The sequence below is a fragment of the Phalangium opilio genome, unplaced genomic scaffold (assembly GCF_054372755.1).
Source record: "Phalangium opilio isolate 3A_F unplaced genomic scaffold, DU_Popi_V2 ptg000090l_1, whole genome shotgun sequence".
Taxonomy (NCBI): Eukaryota; Metazoa; Arthropoda; class Arachnida; order Opiliones; family Phalangiidae; genus Phalangium; species Phalangium opilio.
The window spans coordinates 2,950,123-2,970,407 of record NW_028324195.1 but is presented as its reverse complement, the minus strand read 5'-3'; the positions used below and the strand labels follow the sequence as shown (position 1 = coordinate 2,970,407).

At 37.1% G+C, this 20,285-nt stretch overlaps 3 protein-coding genes and 1 long non-coding RNA gene across 10 annotated transcripts; 3 read left to right on the top strand and 1 right to left on the bottom strand.

Annotated features, from left to right (window-relative positions):
• The first annotated feature begins 4,925 nt into the window (after nt 1-4,925).
• Nucleotides 4,926-7,193, top strand: LOC149645020 (uncharacterized). 5 transcript variants are annotated; one of them, XR_016372018.1, is made up of 10 exons: nt 4,962-5,186; nt 5,251-5,339; nt 5,482-5,532; nt 5,595-5,690; nt 5,775-5,892; nt 5,950-6,029; nt 6,101-6,366; nt 6,460-6,736; nt 6,813-6,948; nt 7,047-7,193. XR_016372018.1 is itself a non-coding variant. In XM_089850445.1 (9 exons), the coding sequence occupies exons 2-9, from the start codon at nt 5,252-5,254 to the stop codon at nt 7,047-7,049; spliced, it is 1,191 nt and encodes a 396-aa protein (XP_089706571.1). In that variant the 5' UTR covers nt 4,926-5,186; nt 5,251; the 3' UTR covers nt 7,050-7,193. The 5 variants fall into 5 exon arrangements, 4 of the variants coding, with proteins under 4 accessions (XP_089706571.1, XP_089706570.1, XP_089706569.1 ...); XM_089850445.1 differs by having other exon boundaries at nt 4,926-5,186; nt 6,460-6,948; XM_089850446.1 differs by lacking the exon at nt 7,047-7,193 and having other exon boundaries at nt 4,963-5,186; nt 6,813-6,991.
• LOC149645019 (uncharacterized) lies at nt 7,183-10,907 on the bottom strand. 2 transcript variants are annotated; one of them, XM_089850441.1, is made up of 8 exons: nt 10,811-10,907; nt 10,490-10,756; nt 10,284-10,424; nt 10,094-10,156; nt 9,940-10,017; nt 7,784-9,868; nt 7,578-7,713; nt 7,183-7,518 (listed from the first exon to the last, which is right to left on the bottom strand). In XM_089850441.1, exons 2-8 carry the CDS (start codon nt 10,754-10,756, stop codon nt 7,271-7,273), a joined length of 3,018 nt encoding a protein of 1,005 aa, XP_089706567.1. In that variant the 5' UTR covers nt 10,811-10,907; the 3' UTR covers nt 7,183-7,270. The 2 variants fall into 2 exon arrangements, with proteins under 2 accessions (XP_089706567.1, XP_089706568.1); XM_089850442.1 differs by having other exon boundaries at nt 10,490-10,680; nt 10,811-10,825.
• A 27-nt stretch (nt 10,908-10,934) lies between these two features.
• LOC149645018 (uncharacterized) lies at nt 10,935-18,327 on the top strand. Its single transcript, XR_016372019.1, has 3 exons — nt 10,935-11,333; nt 12,236-12,409; nt 18,172-18,327. It is a non-coding gene; the product is annotated as an uncharacterized LOC149645018 (long non-coding RNA).
• Nucleotides 18,208-19,851, top strand: LOC149645017 (condensin complex subunit 2-like). 2 transcript variants are annotated; one of them, XM_089850447.1, is made up of 5 exons: nt 18,208-18,345; nt 18,458-18,698; nt 18,769-18,902; nt 18,961-19,038; nt 19,105-19,851. In XM_089850447.1, exons 2-5 carry the CDS (start codon nt 18,626-18,628, stop codon nt 19,252-19,254), a joined length of 435 nt encoding a protein of 144 aa, XP_089706573.1. In that variant the 5' UTR covers nt 18,208-18,345; nt 18,458-18,625; the 3' UTR covers nt 19,255-19,851. The 2 variants fall into 2 exon arrangements, with proteins under 2 accessions (XP_089706573.1, XP_089706574.1); XM_089850448.1 differs by having other exon boundaries at nt 18,270-18,399.
• Nucleotides 19,852-20,285: the final 434 nt, after the last annotated feature.

The window sequence follows — 20,285 nt, the reverse complement described above, 5'->3', positions numbered from 1 at the left end:
TTACCCACCCCTCGACACAAAACTTAAAACTGCTATATCTTTTAAACCGTAAAAGATAGAGCTAATTCGAAAGCAGATCTAGATAGAGCACTTAATGGAGATTATTAGCTGTAATTTTTATTAAATTTGAATGATAATTAACTTAATTAGAAGCAAAATAAATATGGCCAATTGCTGGGTGTTCTCGGATCTCAAATTCAACAAGTATAGATGGCGAGGGGACCGTCACTACGCATCAGAGCGTACGAGATTTGAAATCACTACCGATTTTGATGATTTCAATAGGATTAATGTGATTTGAATGATTTGTACGATCATAAGTTTATAAGTGATGTTCCATAAGTAAGTCACAACCTAAACTTCGTAATGCCAAAGGCTTAATGAGAGCTAGTTCAATAACGACAAGCGAGAATTGACTATACCCGGTTTTGCAGTCCATCCTCCTATTTAGTCTATGGTAAGCCTTTGACAGCGCCCCAGTCACCAGGCGTCGCTTTACGAGAATCTATGACTAATCTCCTACGTCACTTCATGACAAGCTCTCATTAACACTTATGGAACACATCTTATTTACTTATGGTACGACTCGTATGATTTAGCATTGATTTGAATGATTTGAATTCTTAATTTGACTGCTTTGGATGGTGATTTCACTGATTTGATTGATTTCATAGCGATTTTAGTGATTTTCTAGATTTGGGAAGTGATTTGAATGATTTGAAAACCGAGGTGTATGAGATTTGAAGGAGTGACGGCCCCCTCGCGTCCCAATACACTGATTCGGACAGACAAACCTCGCTTCGGTTGACTCTCAGTGGTACGACTTGTTTCGTCCAAGTTTTCCCGCCGAACTATTTTCGACCTCCGCCTTTTCAACATTGCTTATCCCTCCGCCTTGAGTCAGTCCCGTTACCGTTGTCTACCCCCTTCTATTTGTAACCGCGCTACAATGTAGACGTAAACGTCAACTAAACTTAAAAGTGAATACATTGGTCTCTCTTATTCCTCCCTGCCTTTACTGGCGCTATCAGGTGAGCCGCGTCATAAAATAAAGAGGCGATAAATTTCAATCTCTCTTTTTTTTCTTTCATCCCGCAGTAGTGGCAGCGCTGTGAGTTACTAGCGTTAAACCTTCCGTACATTTAAAACAGGGTGCCATTACTCGAAACCCAATTCATTATTTGGGCTTAAAAATTATTTTAATTGATTTTAACCGCGATTTTTTTACTGATTACTGTTAGTTACGAAGTGCAACGTAGGATAGGGTTATTTTAGAGACATTTCGAAGCTTAGAAGGGCTGATACGGAGGGTTTTTCCCGTTTTAGGCCTAAAATTAGGCCTAAATTAATTAACCCGATATGGATTTCGGGTTAATTTTAGATGAGAAATCGATTGGTGATAGGCGAATCGGCCTAAAATGAACAAGGTGGTCAAAAACGTGGCCGTACGGTTCTGAAACCATTTTTTTCCGATTCCTCGCCTAGAAATTAATCAGGATATATATTTTCCTTGTTAATATACCTTAATTAGACGCCTTAATTAAAGGAAAACCCTATTTTAAAAACTCCAAAATCAAGTCTTTGCAAACGCATGAAAAGTCTATGGACGGGAGACGTGGTTGATACGCGAGACGAGAGAGAATTTTTCGCAATTTCAATTTTCGGTTATTTTTAAATTCCCATCGAAATTAACTTAATTAATTAAATTAAATACACTTAATCTGAATGATTAAAACCTCCTGAATCCGATGGTGCTAGTCGCGTCTCTCTACGACCAACCGTTAATTAACGACGTCATTAAACGTCCCGAAACGCAGCCCGTTTTTTCAGTTTTTCTTCTTTCCAACCTCTTTTTGCCATTTAAATTTAAATTAATTAAACTTAAATTAACCGATTCGGACGTAGAAAACTCTAAGGAATCTAATGGAAGTGGTCCCAATATCGTGCGACTAGCGGTTCATTAGTTATTGCACTAATTACGGCTATGTCCGTTTTTAGTTTCAACCTAACTGTGTAGCGACTGTAAAGGTTATAGTCTACGGCCTCGCAGTACTTCCTGGTATCGAGTTATGTTGATATTCATTAATTTGAGTTAAAACCTTAATTATTTTAATTTTTAACGGAATATTTTTATTGAATATTGTCTCTTGACCCGTTTAGAGTGTCATATTGAAAAATCAGACTGATATCTTTAGAAACGAGGTTTAAAACTGATTATTAGTGTTCCTTGTTTAAATATAATTTATTTTGATGAAACTGATATGGATTATATACTGATTTGAACTGATTTACACATTTCAAGCATTTTTGTCTTTGTGCCGCCATATTGGAAAATGGCGGGAAACTAAATTTTGAGATAGGGCTCAAACTACGAACCCGATCTGTACGGGGTTACTCGCGTTGGATTCCCCATCAAATTATCTACAAAATGACGTAAAGAACGTTTCAAAATTCTTTATAGAATTTGCATAATTTCACTTTTAATTTTTCAAGTTCGGAGGTCAATAGTTCAAAACCTATCAGTAGTACGAGCTCAAAGCCAACATTTTCGGCTTTTTCGGCCTCTGTTTAGTTTATTCAAGTTAATTTAAGCCATAAATTAAATTTAATTAGGGTTTAAAATCGAAAATGAAAATTTAAAGTAAAAATGACAGAGATCTGAAATTCAAAAAACCCGCCTAGCCAGCCACAAGTATTTACGGAGTAGCAAGAATGTAGACAGTTTGAGCGAGAGTGGGAAACTTCATCCCGGAATGGCCTTCTTTGCATTGTTACTGTCGTCGTGACGTCGTAATCAATCAAAACTATACAATATTTTTTGGTCAAAATGTCCAGTGACCCCCTTTAGTTCTTAAAAGCATTATAGGACATTAAAATTTTATTATAAAATGCTCAATGCTGTGTGCTTATTTCCGGTCCTATCTGAGGCCGGCATCAGCTTAGTTCAGCCTGGCAGCCTGTGCTTAGCTCCTGTCCTGTGTGACATTTCGTGTTTGCACCTTTATTTAGTTTAATTTAACCAAGTTCTTTCGTTAATTGCAATTAAAAATGGTCAAGAAGTGTTCAAACCATGATTACGTGAAAGAAACGTTCGTGTTTTATTCAGTTTTAAAAGCCAAAGGTAATTGAAAAAGCAATGTTTATGTAAAAGAACCAAGGCTTAAGCAATGACAGTTTAGAAAGGGCCAAGGCTTAGTGAGTGTCTTCAACTTTCATAGAAAAGATTGGAATTTGGCGGGATGGTTAAATGTTACGTCAGTAGAGTATGTTCGGAACATTTTTATAGCAGGCAATATATGCATAATTTAATATTTAAGAGTATTCAAAACATTTCTGTGTTCCCAAACTGTACTTTAGCCCTTAGCACATTCAAAATACACAGTATTTTTCAATAAATATCATTTATTCAAGGTTAATTAAGCATAATTAATTACATTTAAGTCGCGGAAATTAATTAAAATATACATTCTCCATGTTTCATGTCTATATATTACCCTTCATATTATAGGTTAGGTTAATTTAGGTTGGGTTTGATTAAGCTAGGTTACTTTGCAGGCTCGTAACTCTGGTTCTACTAGAGATGGGGGGATGTCCTTTGAGTATGTTGTAGTCCAATTTGTCCTTCATCATACCATACCAAAGGTTTCGGGTTGCGTCTAACAGGGGCCATGTAATTAAGCGAAATGTTCAAAAACATGCTGTAGGGAAAGCGTCAAACCCAACTTTAGAGGCTCGTAACTCTGTTTCTACTAGAGATACGGGGATGTCCTCTGAGTATGTTATAGCCCAATTTGTCCCCCATCCAACCATACTAAGAACATAGGGCTACGACAAACAGGGGCCGAGATATTAAGGAAAATGTTCGTCAACTTATGATATCGTCTCACTTATTGTTATTGGGTTACTTATGATTTTTACTCTAAACTTTGGAGCTACGGGGATCTCCTTTTAGTATGTTATAGCCAACCCTTCCATCTTTCATCGGGAAGCCTGTTGACCCTGGTAACATAACCACCCCCAGGGCGCCACCATTAGAGCCACCACGTCTCGTCCTTCAAGGTATAACCCGCAAACCCTCCCTGCCTTACGCTAGAAAGCTGCGTGTCCTTGTTAATTCAATGGAGCGAATGTTTATGAACATTTTGCTTAATTCCTCGGCCCCTGTTTGTCGTAGCCCTATGTTTTAAGTATAGTTGGAAAGGGGACAAATAGGACTATAACATACTCAAAGGACATCCCCGTATCTATAATAGAACCAGAGTTAATTGGTGTTTTGTAAAATAAGTCCGTGTTAATCCTAAGGAGCGAATGTTTAAAAACATTTTGCTTAATTCCTCGGCCCCTGATTGTTGTAATTATTTGAAATAGTTAAATTTAATTTGTACTCCAATTAATTGCCTTTTTTTCCTTTTATTTTTCAAGAAATTTGATCTAATAACGAAGTATTGCTTTCAAGTAACGAAGCTCTAGGGCCTGGAGAGTAAGTTTTAATTTAAAACCTAATTTAAAGTTATTAAGATATGTTTTTAATTTGTTTTTGTCTTTTTAAAGAATGCTCGAGAGTCCAATGGAACCTTTTTATTAAAATGCAACAGTTTGGCAAGTATTTTTAATTTATTTACATTATTTTAAAGTTTTCGGGCCAAGGCTTAATGATTTAGACCAAAAAACGCAACTTTTATTACCAGTTTTGAAAAATAGATTGCGCTAGTTTATGCACTAGGTTAGAATTTTCCTAGGAGTAATAATATTTATCGGGGTTGGGAGTTACAATGGAGTGTTCCTTGAAAGGGCAATATAATGCAATTAGGTATCTTTTGATATTGCTCCATGGTAAGTTTCACGCTAGCAGCCAATCAAATCTGACTAACAGACCTTGGATTAAAAACAACTACGTATGGATATGGCTCTCCCCGAAAAACGTGGCCAACATTTGTCCCTTAAACGGGGCGCCATCTAGGGCGAGCTACAGACAAAGAGGGGGGAAATGGGGGGTTTTTAGATTTGGTGTGACAAATATACGTGATATGGGCGTATACTCTAGTAGCCAATGAAAACTCGTGTGATTTTAATTTGAATCGGTTGGGGTATCGTGCATTCGTGCTCGTGGTTCCAAGCCAACTACCAATTTGCCAAAATGGCATATAACCAGTGTTTACAACTAAGAAGAAAATAAAACGTAAAAGGCGAGTACTTATAACTTAGCTGTAGGTAATTAGCAATGTGATTGTGATATTTATGAACTTTTAGGATGAGTGCGTGGAACCGAAATACCTATGAAACTTTGGGTATTGTACTTTCATCTGACTCCGACTCAGAATCAAATGGTGATTTATCTGGTACGTAATGTTTATATTAATTAATTATATATAATTGTATAATATATATATATACATAATATATGGCGAAAGAACTGAACCCGAACCTATGGTTGGTCTATATATTTCTGACTCAACTAACATTTACGGATTGTAACTCTAGGTGATGATGGAAATGAACTAGAATGTTTGTTAAGTGACAGTTCTTCATCTGGTAAGTGATGATAAAAGTGCTTGCTGATGTGAAATAGAATAAGCAAACAATTTTGATCTTAGATGACGATGGAAAGGAAAGAAATCCTGATTGTGATTTTAATGACGATGGAAAGGCACAAAACCATAAATTTGATTTAAATGACAGTGTTTCATCGGGTAAATGTAGATTGTTTAGGCTAAATGATGTCTAATATACAATGTATTTAATCCAAGATGCATTTGTACACTATAAATTTATAGATGATGCTGAAAATGACGATGAACCTTATTATAGCGATGATGATGAAATTGACGAAATGTTAAATAATTTGAATAATGATCAAGCAAAGAGAATTCCACTGGCAGTTTGTCCTACCAAGTAATATCCAAACAATGTTTATTGAAAGTTCAAACCTAACTATCTCTATATATGTAGTATTTCGAAACCAGTTATTAAATCAATTGTACCATCCAAGAAACGACCCCGTAAACCCATAAGGAATTCAATGATTGCTGGTATGTTTTCTAAAGCGAGGTCAATAGTTAAAATATGTATGTACATAGTATAATATATGACTTTTTGTTAGCTTGCGATTATAACGACGCTTTCCCTGGACTTGTGTTGCAAATCCAATCTGATATCAAAGCTTCAACACTGAACGCTGTGAGAAGTGGTGAAAAAAGACGAGATTGGCTCCTAAATCTCAATGTTAGAGACTTGAATGAGGTTAAGAAGCTTTTGCAGCCAATTTTGACTTCAACAAAAGAGGATCAAGTCAGTTTAAAATTACTTCAACTTCTTCAATCCACAAAGAAAGTAGTAAAAGTTCTAAATTCTCTTAAACATACCAAAGTATGCAATTTCAAAGAAATAAGTATAAACAGCATATATGTGTCCCACTCATAATTAAAGCATTAATAGTTTCATATTTGTGAATTATGTTAGGGATTTTCGGAGTTGAGTTACGTAGAATCATTATCTGGAATTAAAGTACTTTTAAGAAGGCTGCAAGAAGAAGGTTCGAGAAAACCAGAGGTTCAGCCAGTAGATGTTAAGGTTCCGCCGGAAGAATCTGGAGAGGTTTTGATGTATGTGATAGGGGCAGTTATTAGATCCTTAAGTAGGAAGTCAGAAGCTGGGCGAAAAGCCGCTCAACAATTACACACGACCAAAGAAAACGTATCATCAAACTTATCAAGTTGGATACACGCTCAAACCCGTGGTGGGCTTTTTTACCCTACTGAAGACGCGTACAAATTGTTTTTGGGAATATATAAACATATTGCTAAATACTACAGCTGTATCTATATGGAAAACAGAGCCAAATTAGCGAAAGATGAAATCTGGAAAGATGAGGATATTTTAAACAATTGGGCAACAATTTGCAAAGGAGCTGTTGAACCAGAAATGCAGAAACCACTAATGGAGCATTGTGTAAGATATTTCATAAACACTATAGCAAATGGCCATTTGAAAAAATTAAAAAATGATCATAAAAATAAAATGCGATTGAAAATGATCAAATCAAAAAGTAATTCAAAGGACCGCCTGCGTAAAAGACTTAAAAGTGAAATATCTGGTTTTCGAAAATGATGTGATAATGCTGGTGATCCAAAGTACAAAATTGTTACGCATAAAATGTGATTAATGCCAATAAAGTACAAAAAGTTCTAGTCAAACTCGGAATATAATATTTATTCGTTAGGCCTAGTTACTAATTATTTGTAGTATACTACAATGTTGCAAAATCGGTTGTTTATATAGATTCTTTGTCCACAGTTGTGTTGCTTGCTGTACTATGAAGATGAAGGTTTTGTTTTTTCAAAATATACAACGTCTCTCTATTACTTCCAAACGTTGCCACAGTTGGATCTTGGTTAGACCCACACGCTTGTCTATGACGTGAAAATTCTAACTCAAGGGGATCCTGATTGAAATTTGCTGTTAGGATGTATCTAACCCCTTTTCCTAACAAGAATCGCAGGATGCCAACCATTGCCCTAGCTGCAAGTAAAAGAACATTAAATTTACCAAATTTACGGGTATTTACCGGTTAATCGTACTTGTTTGTCGTAAACCTGATAACGTTTCTCGGGAAAGCAGCATTTTCTTCCTTTCATCTGGTTTAAATTTCCCGAGTCGTTCTGCAACATCATTTTCCCACTCATCGAAGTAGTTTAAAAAGTCATTTTCTAACCACTATTAAATAGAAAAAGTTATTTAACATATTTAACAAGATTGATTTTGTTGTATTATCATAGCTACTAGCCTCTATCCTTTTGTCATTGACAGACATGAAGGGCCTTTTGTTTGGTTTCCTTTGATAATGAGCTTCTTGAAAATTGGAAGCATTGAATATGTCGAACCATTTGTCGAGCAGTTCTACAAGTTTGACTGTTTCAGAATATGTTTCACCAAATTCAGCCTGAATCGCATTAGCCACTGTTTTGCTCAGAACTTGGGTTGCGTATTTAACCTTCATTTTACTGTATGAGTTGAGATATATGTGGTCGCACGAAAGCTTGTGGGCTTTTTTAAGGTTGCTAGGACGAGCTTGTTCATTCTCGTAAAGGTCTCGTATTGGTTTCCACGTAATATTCTGTCCATTTTTGTACATTAAGCGAACCTTACAGTCCTCTGTGCTACTGTACACGCAATTTCTCGATGTTTTGAGTAAGTGTGGAGGATCGCACATAAAAAATATGGGCCGTTCTTCGTCGAGGCTATAGTGATTACTGCAAAAATGTGGTTCCTCATCTGTCGTGTTCATAGAAAAGAATTTCCTATTTGTCGCAGCGCCATCCCCGATCACCGAAATTATTTTAAATCCAATGGTTTCCAATTTCTCCACCGCTTCCCACACTATCGAATTCAAATCGTCAGCTTCCAGTCGATTTGTAGCAAAGTGTGCAAATGGATATTTTACACGACTGGTTGTACCACGAAGCATAAGCATTAGAATATGCGACGCTACTTCTTTTTCATTATGATTTTCCTTTGACAACCCGCTAATTTTATTCCTAGCATCGTTTAAATGAGTGTATCCGATAATATCCCCAGTGTCTTTTTTGTATATGAGGTCTTCCTTGGTTTTAATTTCATCTAATAGTATGCTGAAGTATTGATACGCTGGTGGTAAAGTATGCGGTTTAATCTCGTCTTTCATTCGGTTCAGAATTTCATCTGAAAAGCCCAGTTGTTTACTATCATGAGAAGAGTTCCGAAATAGTGTACTATACGATGGCAATTGAAGGATTCTCGAATTGGCTAAGCTTCTATAAGCCGTTGGTGACTTATGATACTGGTATAAGCACCATTTTATTACTGCCGGGTCCCATCTTCGACCACGAGGGTCTTTTTGTTTAGCCATTTTTAGTTGGGTTCTCAAAAAGAGTGAAACGAATGAGTCATCATTTTTCTCGACCGATGTTCTCAAAATTTCTTCAATGCAAGCTTGATCGTCTTCGGGCAAGGGCTCACCACAAGCTGTCAAGCGCTTTTCCGCCTTTTTTATCCATCGCTTCATACGTCGTCTTGAACATATTTCGTCACGTTTTGTTTTCTTCAAAAGTTCAATCAGTTCTTTCTTCGACATAGTTTTATACTTTCGGTTTTGCGATTTCTTCATTCTAGCTTTAGTCCTAGATGCATAGCCTTTCAGATTCAAGCAGAAGAAACATGTTTTCTTTGTGGAAAGCGCGAGGCATTTGGGGTCCCTTACTACTTTGGAAAAAGGGCAATATTGGCCCTTCTGTAGCTCATTTAAAATCGTGATCAGTTCTGGATGTTTGACACCATTGCACATTTTAAAATTCATAATAACGTTTAAAACAAAACGTAATTCCTCTATGGTGGAGACAACATTGGGTAACTTCAGCAAGTTATGTTTCGACAAGTCAATGTTAAATGCATACACCGATAGATTGAAATCCACATTAATCGTTAAAGTTATCTCTAAACATTTACTTTCGTAGTTGATTTTGAAAATATTTAATGTGCTGTGTGTAATGTTTGAACCCCAATGCTTTTCCTGCAGAAGTTGCCATTCTGTAGATTCAAAAAATGGGCCAAATGTATTCTTCAATGAAGGTTGACCAACTGCAGCAGCCTCAACTGTATGAGTTGACTGGTTTTCTTTTTCCGTGGTTTCAACGGAATGTTCTAGTAATGATTCTTCAAATAATTCAGGCTCCATTTCGCATGATGATGGAGGTTCCACTACCGACTCTTCTATTTCCATTAGTGCAGGCTCTGCTTCAGTAGCTTCACACAATGATTGGACTTCATTTGGCGGAATTGTTTGAGAATGCAGTTCCCTACTGTGCAAATTGCTTTCCGTGAGATGGACCATACTCTGCGCATAAAATGAAAGACATTTTTAAATGGTCAATAAATATTAATCAAAGAACTTGTCAAAGTAATTACCCCTGAACCCAGTTCGCGGTTTTCACTGTCGGACAATAACATTACTCCCTCACTAAGTTTAGAAACAGTCGATGAACTCTGTGTGAATGGTTTGTTTTTAATGAAAACAAATGGCAAATAGTAAACCATTTAAATATAATGAAAAATGACTTACTAGATTCAAGTTAATAGCGCTATAATGTGAAGCACCAATATGGTCACAGTCAATTCTTGTGCTCTGAGGGAAGATGTAAAAGGCACTATTTAGGAACACATGTGAGGTATTTCATAAAAGTCCATTCACCATTTTGCCACACTCAAGTGAAAACCATTTCCACAAATACCCATTACTGTTAACAACTTACTTCCAAACATAACTCAGTTAAGTGGCTGTTATCTGATGTGTCTTGCATTTCGCCGTTAATGTCATTTTGCGACAACAAAACATCAAAGGAGAGCGTTCCATCAGAAATACTACTGCTTTCAGTTTCATTCCCTGGTGTAATCTGTACACTCAAATACCACGGGGTTGAAACTATTGTTATACGGGAAACATCAGGTTTATACTCACATGTGAATGAACGGGATCAGGATATTCTTCTGTGGGTCCTTGTTTGCCAACAAAGTGTTTGGAACACAAATACGCATCTCTAGTGATATTTTCTACCTTGAATTCCATTCTTACTTCTCTCATCCATTCTAACCATTTTTCCGATTTCAAGGGTTTTCTTTTTGGTTTCGGGAATGGTACAAACGTTACCCCTAACACATATTCTTTGTGAGCATATCTCGAGTCACTATTACATTTTGGATATGCACAGTGTTTCACCCTTCCCATCTTTAAATAAAATAACTATTATACACATTCTATATTAGTTAATATTAATATTACCTTGTAACAGTTAAAACAATCAAAAGTTTGTATTTGTTAACTGAACCAAATCCGTCGACTAGTTTCAATTTCAAATTGTAACCGTTAAGGCGTTAACAACGTTCATTCAAATTTGACCCGTGGGCGGAGTCGAGATAAGTGCGCGTCGGTTTTTTCCCCTAACGCCCATGCGCGAACTCGTGACCTATGACGACACCCTTGTCACACCAAATTGATTTCCCTCTCTCCCTCACAGATCGCGAGAATTATTCAGTACGTTTTGGTGGGCAGACGCGTTTGGCTTACCGAAGGCTGAAGTGCCATATCCATACGTAGTTGTTTTTAATCCAAGAACAGACTAACAGCCCAGTGGTGGTGCAGCCGCGCAGCGGAGTCTCTAAATTTTTTAAGCCTTTGTTTTGCGTGGTTAATTATAATTTTTAATTGAGTTTTAATTATATTTAACGTGATTTTATCGATTAGTGTAAAATTTGTGGATCCCGAGTATGAAGATGGGTTCATTTAAAAGACTTCCAGGGCCAAAGTAATTAATAGTTTTAGGTTTAAATGTTGTTAGGCCTACTTTTGGGTGGGATAGTGGATACTGAAAATATTGGGCTAGATTTTACTTTAGCCCTTTGCACATACAATATACACAGATTTTTCAATAAACATCGTTTATTCAAGGTTAATTATAGCATAATTAACTACATTTAAGGTGTGGAAATTAATTAAAATATATATTTTCCATGTTTTTCTATATTTTACCCTTCATATAGGGAGGGTTAGGGTTAGATTAAGTTAGGGTTAGGGTTAGATTAAGTTAGGGTTAGGGTTAGATTAAGTTAGGGTTAGGGTTAGATTAAGTTAGGGTTAGGGTTAGATTAAGTTAGGGTTAGGGTTAGATTAAGTTAGGGTTAGGGTTAGATTAAGTTAGGGTTAGGGTTAGATTAAGTTAGGGTTAGGGTTAGGGTTAGATTAAGTTAGGGTTAGGGTTAGATTAAGTTAGGGTTAGGGTTAGATTAAGTTAGGGTTAGGGTTAGATTAAGTTAGGGTTAGGGTTAGATTAAGTTAGGGTTAGGGTTAGATTAAGTTAGGGTTAGGGTTAGATTAAGTTAGGGTAGATTGGGTTATATTTTATGGTATTTGGTGGCTAGGAAGAAGGAACTGGTCGGGAATAATTTTATGCTCATTAAAATATCGATTTAAATTAGCTTCCGCCGCGACTAAAATATAATTAATTAACCTTGAATAAATGATTATTTATTGGAAAAACTGGCGTATTTTGAATGTGCCAAGGGCTAAACCGTAAAGTAAAATGTTTAATAAGTAATTTTAACGCGATTTCACCTTATGTAAGCCTAAATTATACTAAATAATTTTAAGTAATCCTAAATCAATTAAAGTAAGCCTAAGTCCGTTTTACTTTATTTATTTATTTATTAGGTGTCCGTGGGTTTAAGCGGTATAGGGTAATGGCAGCCCTCTGCCTTCGACTGTATTAAGCTCTATGGGGAAATAACATGGGGTGCCATTAGACCATAATGAAATTCCTCCACCATGGTGGCCTTACCAGTCCAGCCCTCCAGGGTCAGTTGTTTCAAACTCAAGGGTCCTATGGTGAGTGTGAAATGTTTAGTTTTTTATTTTGTAAGGGAACTTTAAGGGTTTTTCCCGATAATTAAAATTAATTATTAAGTTGTTTGTTAATGTTCAAATTATTAATTACGTTACCAATAACGGGGTACACGAACGACGAAATGCTACGAAGTTAATTTTTAAGAATAGAGTAAAATATATTTCGGTTTGTAATACTTGCAAGGTTGAAAGAACTGGTTAATTAACTATAATATTGAATTAAATAATTAAGGATTAGACTTATTCCTTTTTGCATCTTGACACTGCGAGATCATAATTGAGACTAAATAAAATTTATCAAAACTATAAGCCGACAACAACGTCTGAGGGGGGGGGGTTTCATTGTCACGTGATACCTATCAAAGGAACAAATAGATCTCCTTATCTTATCTGATATCCAAGGGGTAATAAGCAACTTTACAGTCACCAAGTTGTGAGTTATCAACCCCTTGAGTTATCCTTGATAATTATGACATTCTGAAGGTGTAATTAATTAAGTTTGTAGGCTGGGTTACCATTACTGAGGTTATGTTTACTTGGGCTATGTCATGGTGACCTGAACTTTGTATTTAGTACTTATTCCATAGTTTCACTACCAGTGGGTGGGCCTTCAGTTTTTTAAGACATCAAGTGACGTCCCCCCTCTATCTTTCTATCTCTCTTTTTCTCTCTCCCCCCTCTCTCCCCCTCCCCCCTCTCTCCCTCTTTCTGTCTCTCTCTGTCTCTCTCCCCCCTCTCTCTGTCTCTCCCCCCTTTCTCTCCCTCTCTGTCTCTCCCCTCTGTCTCCCCCCTCTCTCTCCCCCGCTTTCTCTCTGTCTCTCTCCCCCTCTCTCTGTCTCCGCCCCCTTTCTCTCTCCCTCTCTGTCTCTCCCCACTCTCTCCCTCTCTCTCTCTGTCTCCCCCCTTTCTCTCTCCCTCTCTGTCTCTCCCCACTCTCTCCCTCTCTCTCTATGTCTCTCCCCCTCTCCCCCTCTCTCTATGTCTCTCCCCCTCTCCCCCCTCTCCCCCCTCTCTCTATGTCTCTCTCTCTCCCCCTCTCTCTCCCCCTCTGTCTCTCTCGCCCTCTTTCTCTCTGTCTCTCTCCCCATGTCTCACTCTCTCTCTATCTCTATCTCTCGAACTGCATGAAGAAAGAAACTTTTTGCCACATTCTGCGGGATTGTCCAACGCGATGGTTATTGCCAGACAGACGCAACAACGACGGTTGTTAATATTCTTGAGGCGGGCGGCTCTAATTAAGAAGGCATATGAGGGAGGGCGTGTAAAGAAATGCACCACCGCGTAGATTCGGCCACCAAATCAAAGAAACGCGCGGATCTAGTAGTCGTTGATCTAAAGACGCCGGGGGGGGCGGGGCGAGGGTAAGAGATTGGATGGACGTCTCCCCCAAATACGAATCCAAGAGGATTGAGCCGACAGTTCGATTTGAACAAGCCGAAGAAGGCCAAGCTGGTAGAGTTCTCATTGACGAATGGGAAAGGATAGGACGGAGATCTAGGCTCCCGTGGAACAATGGCCTCCTTTCTCGCGGATTTTATAGACAGGTTCGGTCTGCCCCCAGGGACTACCTTGACGGACGTAGCCATATCCGTTCTTAGAAATTAAATACAAATTTTAAATACCCGCATCTATACTCGAGCAACCAATACGTACTTTTACGCGCTTTAACGCTTTTAAACAACTCAATTTTTTTTGTTTTAAATATATATAATGCCATAAATATATTATTATAAAAAAAATCATAAACAGAAAATTTTAAAAATAATAATAACGATGTCGATAATAATGGTACACTGTGTATTTTACGACCTTGTACTCTCAGGACAGCGTTGCTGCGTACTAAATAAAGTATTTCATCTCTCCGTCTCTCTCATTCTACATTCCCGTTGTTTGGTCAAGTTATTCAATCTGATCGACCCTCCCCGTTTTCTTCTTAAAACGTTTGACATTATTAAAGAGTCAATTACGTTATCATTACCTCCTATGTTTAATGAGTATGGAGTTGTTCATGGAGACATTTTTGGGGGCTCTAGTGACCCAGTTTTTAATCTTAACCCGACCTTCGTTTTAGCCGAAATGTTGCCCCGCTAATAGATTTCACTGTCACAAAAAGGGTTTCAAACCTGTAGACTTCCGGGAGTGAGACGGATTTGAAAACCACTACACTACAGATATGTTCTTATTTTTGATCGAAAATACAGGCCAAATATTTAAGCAAAACGTGAACAAACAAACCCCTCCATAGGAAATGCATTAGACCCAATTTTGCAGGCTCGTAACTGTGGGTCTAGTAGAGATACGGGGATGTCCTTTGAGTATGTTATAGCCCAATTTGCCCCCCATCTAACCATACTAAAGACTTTGGGCTGCGACAAACAGGGGCCAAGTAATTAAGCAAAACGTAAACAAACAACCCCTCCATAGGAATTGCATTTTAGACCCAACTTTGCAGCCTCGTAACTCTGTTTCTACTAGAGATACGGGGATGTCGTTTGAGTATGTTATAGCCCAATTTGTCCCCCATCCTACTATACCAAAGGTTTGGGGTTGCGTCATATAGGGGCCGAGAAATTAAGCGAAATATTCAAAAACATGCCATAAAAATAGCGTCACACCCAACTTTAGAGTCTCGTAACTCTGGTTGTTATAGACATAGGGGGATGTCCTCTGAGTATGTTATAGTCCAATTTGTCCCCCATCCAACCATACCAAGAACATAGGGCTACGACAAACAGGGGCCGAGATATTAAGCAAAATGTTCGTCAACGTATGGTATCTTCTCACCTTTATTTGCTATGTTACTTATGATTTTAGCACTGAACTTTGTAGGCTCATAACTCTCGTTCTATTAGAGATACGGGGATCTCCTTTGGATATGTTATAGTACTCTTTGCTCCCCATACAAGGATACTTTAAACTTGAGGCTACCTCAATATCGTCGTCAACTTATTTTATGTCTCACTTATTGTTAGGAGGTTACTTTTGATTTTTGAAAATAAACTTTGCAGCCTCGTAACTCTGTTTCTACTAGAGATACGGGGATGTCCTTAGGATATGTTATAGTCCAATTTGTCCCCCATCTAACCATACTAAAAACTTTGGGCTACGACGAACAGGGGCCAAGTAATTAAGCAAAACGTAAACAAACAACTCCTCCATAGGAAAAGCATTTGACCCAATTTTGCAGGCTCGTAACTGTGGTTCTAGTAGAGATACGGGGATGTCCTTTGAGTATGTTATCGTCCAAATTGTCCCCCATCTTACTATACCAAAGGTTTGGGGTTGCGTCAAACAGGGGCCGAGAAATTAAGCGAAATATTCAAAAACTTGCCATAGAAATAGCGTCACACCCAACTTTAGAGGCTCGTAACTTTGGTTCTACTAGACATAGGGGGGATGTCCTTTGAGTATGTTATAGTCCAATTTGTCCCCCATCCAACCATACTAAGAACATAGGGCTACGACCAACAGGAGCCGAGTAATTAAGCAAAATGTACCAGAGATACGGGGATGTAAATAATGTGACCTTGACACAAATGTTCGGATAATTATAAAGGTCTTTACATGTTCCAAGCAAAAAAAAAAAACTTCGCGGTTTCGAACCTGTAGACTTCTGGGAGTGAGGCGGATGTGATAACCACTACACTAGAGGCTATAGCCCATTCGATAGGTAATTAAGATCAGATTCCTCTGTTGGTAAAGGAGTTAGGGGCGAGCGAGTTTCAACGATGTGCACTTTTGGTTTTTCTATCTATACACTTTTGATAAAACCCTTCCAAATTTCTTCAGGATAATGTAATTACTTTTCTATTTAGTATCAACTTTGCAACCCAAATACTTCTTAATTCCTCTCAATCCCGTTTCAAAGGGCTAAGTAATTAATTGTCTTAAAGTAATTAATTAAGCTAACTTTGGAGAATTACGAATTAAGTTTATAAAACGCTTATTTATTGTTCACGAGGAACGTTTGTAAAAATGCACTGAAACTAAAAGACGCCTTCTTTAACATTTTATTCACAAATTTAAACAATTGCAACGGCTTAAAAATTTAAACAGTTTATTAAATTTAAACTATTTTACGTAACCATTAGGTGGCAATATCAACAAATTTCGAACATTAAAAAAATAGTAATAAAGATTAAATTAACGCAAAACAATTAATGGAATGATAAAAAGTTATAATTAAAAGAAACAATATTTAAATAAAAATTTAAAATTTAATTAGGGCGGATGTGACCAGAAGTTCGTAATTTATTAAAAGGACTCCCCGCTTTCTTTGCGCTTTGTGGAGCTTTTTTTCTTTCACCTCGGCGGAGCCTTGGTGGTAGTTACGCACCGCCAGACTAGGACACCTATAGAGCAAAATTAACGAAATTATTCTAGTTTAATTAAACCTGTTTTACTTTGCGGATTGGTCTTGTAGTTATTAGAAGAATTGATAAAAGAAAAACACTCGATTTTGCTTATGGGCTTATCGAATTATTTGGTTCGGTATTCAATCGAATAATTCGATAGTAGTAAACTAATTTAAGATTTAAACTAACAAAGGGCTTGAAGGCAATTAATTAAATTTAGGAATAGTTGTAAACTAATTTAAGATTTAAATGAACAAAGGGCTTGAAGGCAATTAATTAATTAATGAGAGAATTTCCAGGACTAGTGGGAGGAGTGACAAGTGGATAATATAACACATTAAACAATATGGCTAATAATTATAAGTTTTTACTGCCATAACCGCAGCTTTTTGCTTTTTCGCTAACTTTAATCTTTACATACCTCATGCCCCGTTCATCGTAATTAAAAATGAACTTTAAAATTTATAAGTTAAAATAATAAAAGCGATAAAAACAATAAAAGCGATAAAAGCGATAAAAGCGAATCCGAACGACACTGTGAATACCAACCGTCCACAACGTCTTTTTATAGCTAAAAATCTGGAGGCACCAAAGAGAATTTAGAAGGGGAGTGGAAGGGGTGGTTTGGAATCTAGCGCAACGTCGTCTGCTAAATGTTATCTAGGGCTAGGCAGGTCGATTTCAGGTATTTTTTTTTTTTTTGCTCTGGGTCCGGGATTAGGCTAGGGCTTGGTGCCATATAGCCAGAATTTTGTAGTTAGCTTCCGTTTAAAGATCGCCAGCGTTTGTAACAGAGAGATTTTAGAACATGTGACCGAAAACTCGCCTACCCCAAAAAGCTCAACGCGACAACTTGTTTGGGCTTCATCACGTTTAATAGAGTCTTCCACTCCCCTTCTAAATTCTCTCTGGAGGCACGAGCCACACACGAATATGTTAACCAATGAGAATAGGGCATAGATAAAATATACTCTAAGGTGCTGGAGTGGAACTCAGATGAAACGAGGGGATGTGGTTTTTTTTTATAAAAAAGTCTTTGTCAAATTAGTAAGAATTTATATCCAGAGGAAAATAGTTTTTATATTATAAAACTAAGTTCAAGTTGGCCGGGAGTGTGGCGCACTCCTGTAAGCCACGCTTCTGGGCGGCAAAGTTTGAGGGAATACGACACATGTCGGCGATCCTAGTCCTACCCTATAGGTGCCGACTGGCCCGTGTCCGCACTCCGCCGGAGGTGACTTGACCCCCACACCCCTTCCGTCACCTCCCAAGTAAACCTCATTTCCTTCCAGTGTTTAACCATAGCCCACTCGATAGCGCGAGCAGCTTGCGTCGTGACGCGCGTGATCGAGTGGGCTATGGCCGAACCATTTTTTTCCCGCTACATAGATCGAAAAGAAGCCCAATTGGGCGGTACCGCCCATCTGGCAACTCTGTACATTGGAACGGGAAACGGCTATATATAGCGCTTTTCCTTACGAACCTCGCATTCGTAGTAATAACGACGTTGAAGCTAAAGGAGTTCGGTTACGGTTTATGATTTAGGCGGAAGCTCCGATTTAGGTGATTATAATTATTTTTAAGGATTTTATTCCCCCACGTTTTATAGTTGATAGTGTATGTAGTTTTTAATTACTTAATTAATGGATGGATTAATTATAATTAATGTTTACAGGGTGATATTAGCTCTGATAATGCATGCTCGAGTCAATCTCAACAGAACCAGAATCCTGATGAGTTTGTCTACAATCAAGAACTGCAGGAACCCGCAATCACGCGGTTCTGACCCAATTGAAATGGATGAAGATAGGTCGTCTGAAATCCTTATCTTTGGCTCCGTTCCATGAAGAAAGTGGCTACGACTATTGAAGCAGATATTGGTGAGGGATATAATTATGATGAGGATTTTCCAGCTGGTTAGTTTGTTTTTTAACCTTTTTTTTTTAATTCGTTGGCGTCATAGAAGTAATTATATTTTAATTGCAGCGGCAAGTCCCTTGGGAGGAGACTTTGGTGGAAGCCAAGAGATCGTGGAATTCGCATTCGCGCAACTTCAAAAAGAAGCTCAAACGCAAGCCCTTGCATTCGCGGGAGAAAATCTTGTTCAACAACCTGATAAAGTATTAAATTCCCTTAACTTATGTTTAATTTAATTAAAATGATCAACTTTAATTTTAGATCGGTAAACCATTATTGGTTTACCAGAAAACAGCCAAAAAGATTAAACGCGCAATGTGGACTGTTCTCTCCAAATCTGTACTTATATTAATTAATTAATTTCAATGAAATTTTATAGGTTAATGATAATATTATTTTTATTAGGAGGAAGATAAGGAAAAAATGCCGGATTCCATGATGTTCTCCGAATTGTACCGAGAGATACCGCAGCATCTTTCCGAGGCGGCTGCTAAGAATCTGAGTGTGCCTGTTGCCTTTGTTACATTCTTAACTTTTAATTTTTTTAACTTTTAAGTTTTAACTTTTAATTTTTTTTAACTTAATTTTTTTTAACTTAACTTTTAACTTTTAATTTTTTTTAACTTAACTTTTAACTTTTAATTTTTTTAACTTAACTTTTAACTTTTAATTTTTTTTAACTTAACTTTTAACTTTTAATTTTTTTTAACTTAACTTTTAACTTTTAATTTTTTTTAACTTAACTTTTAACTTTTAATTTTTTTTAACTTAACTTTTAAATTTTTAAATTTAAATGGAGCGGCAAAAGAGTCAATTTGCCACCGGAGCCTTTATATCGCATTGAAAATATTGAGAAATCCCTGCTCAATCCCAATCTTTGGCTGCGTTCTACGAAGAGAGTGGCCAAAACTATCGAGGCTGACACTGGAGCGGCGTACGATTACGATAATGCCGCTGATCAATCAAATTATTGATTTTAATTTTCATGGAACTTTTTTGTAATTAAACATTTTAATTTTCATGGAACTTTTTTGTAATTAAACATTTTAATTTTCATGGAACTTTTTAGAAATGAAATTCGACACATTTAAAAATGTAAAGATAACAAATATTTCATGTTCAAATAAAAATTCACTGATATTGATTTTAAAATGAGTTTCTATTTATTGAAATAGAAATCGAACTGATCCGTGGGTCTGCGATATTAATTAAATGCCCAAATAACTGAGAAATGGTTTGGTCAAACCTTTTGCGCAGCTTATAATCCGTCAATTTATGGCTAAATAAAGTGGTTTCGTTTTGTTAGGGTTTTAAAAATGGTGTCAGAATGTAATACCCATTGAAATTTCTAAAAGAAAAACTAATTACAAATTTTCACGATCAATTTTTGGCTTGTTTTTGGGCTGGGTAGTCTAGATCTTAGTCAGTTTTTGGGCTTCTTTTCGAAATATAGATTGGCGGTTTTTTGGGCTTGTTTCCAATTTGATTTTGGCGCGTTCAAGGTTTTCAAATCTGGCATCCCTGCAGCGAAGCTTTATTGGCTTAACAAAACTAACTAACCGCTTGTCAAATTCTAGAAAGTTAGG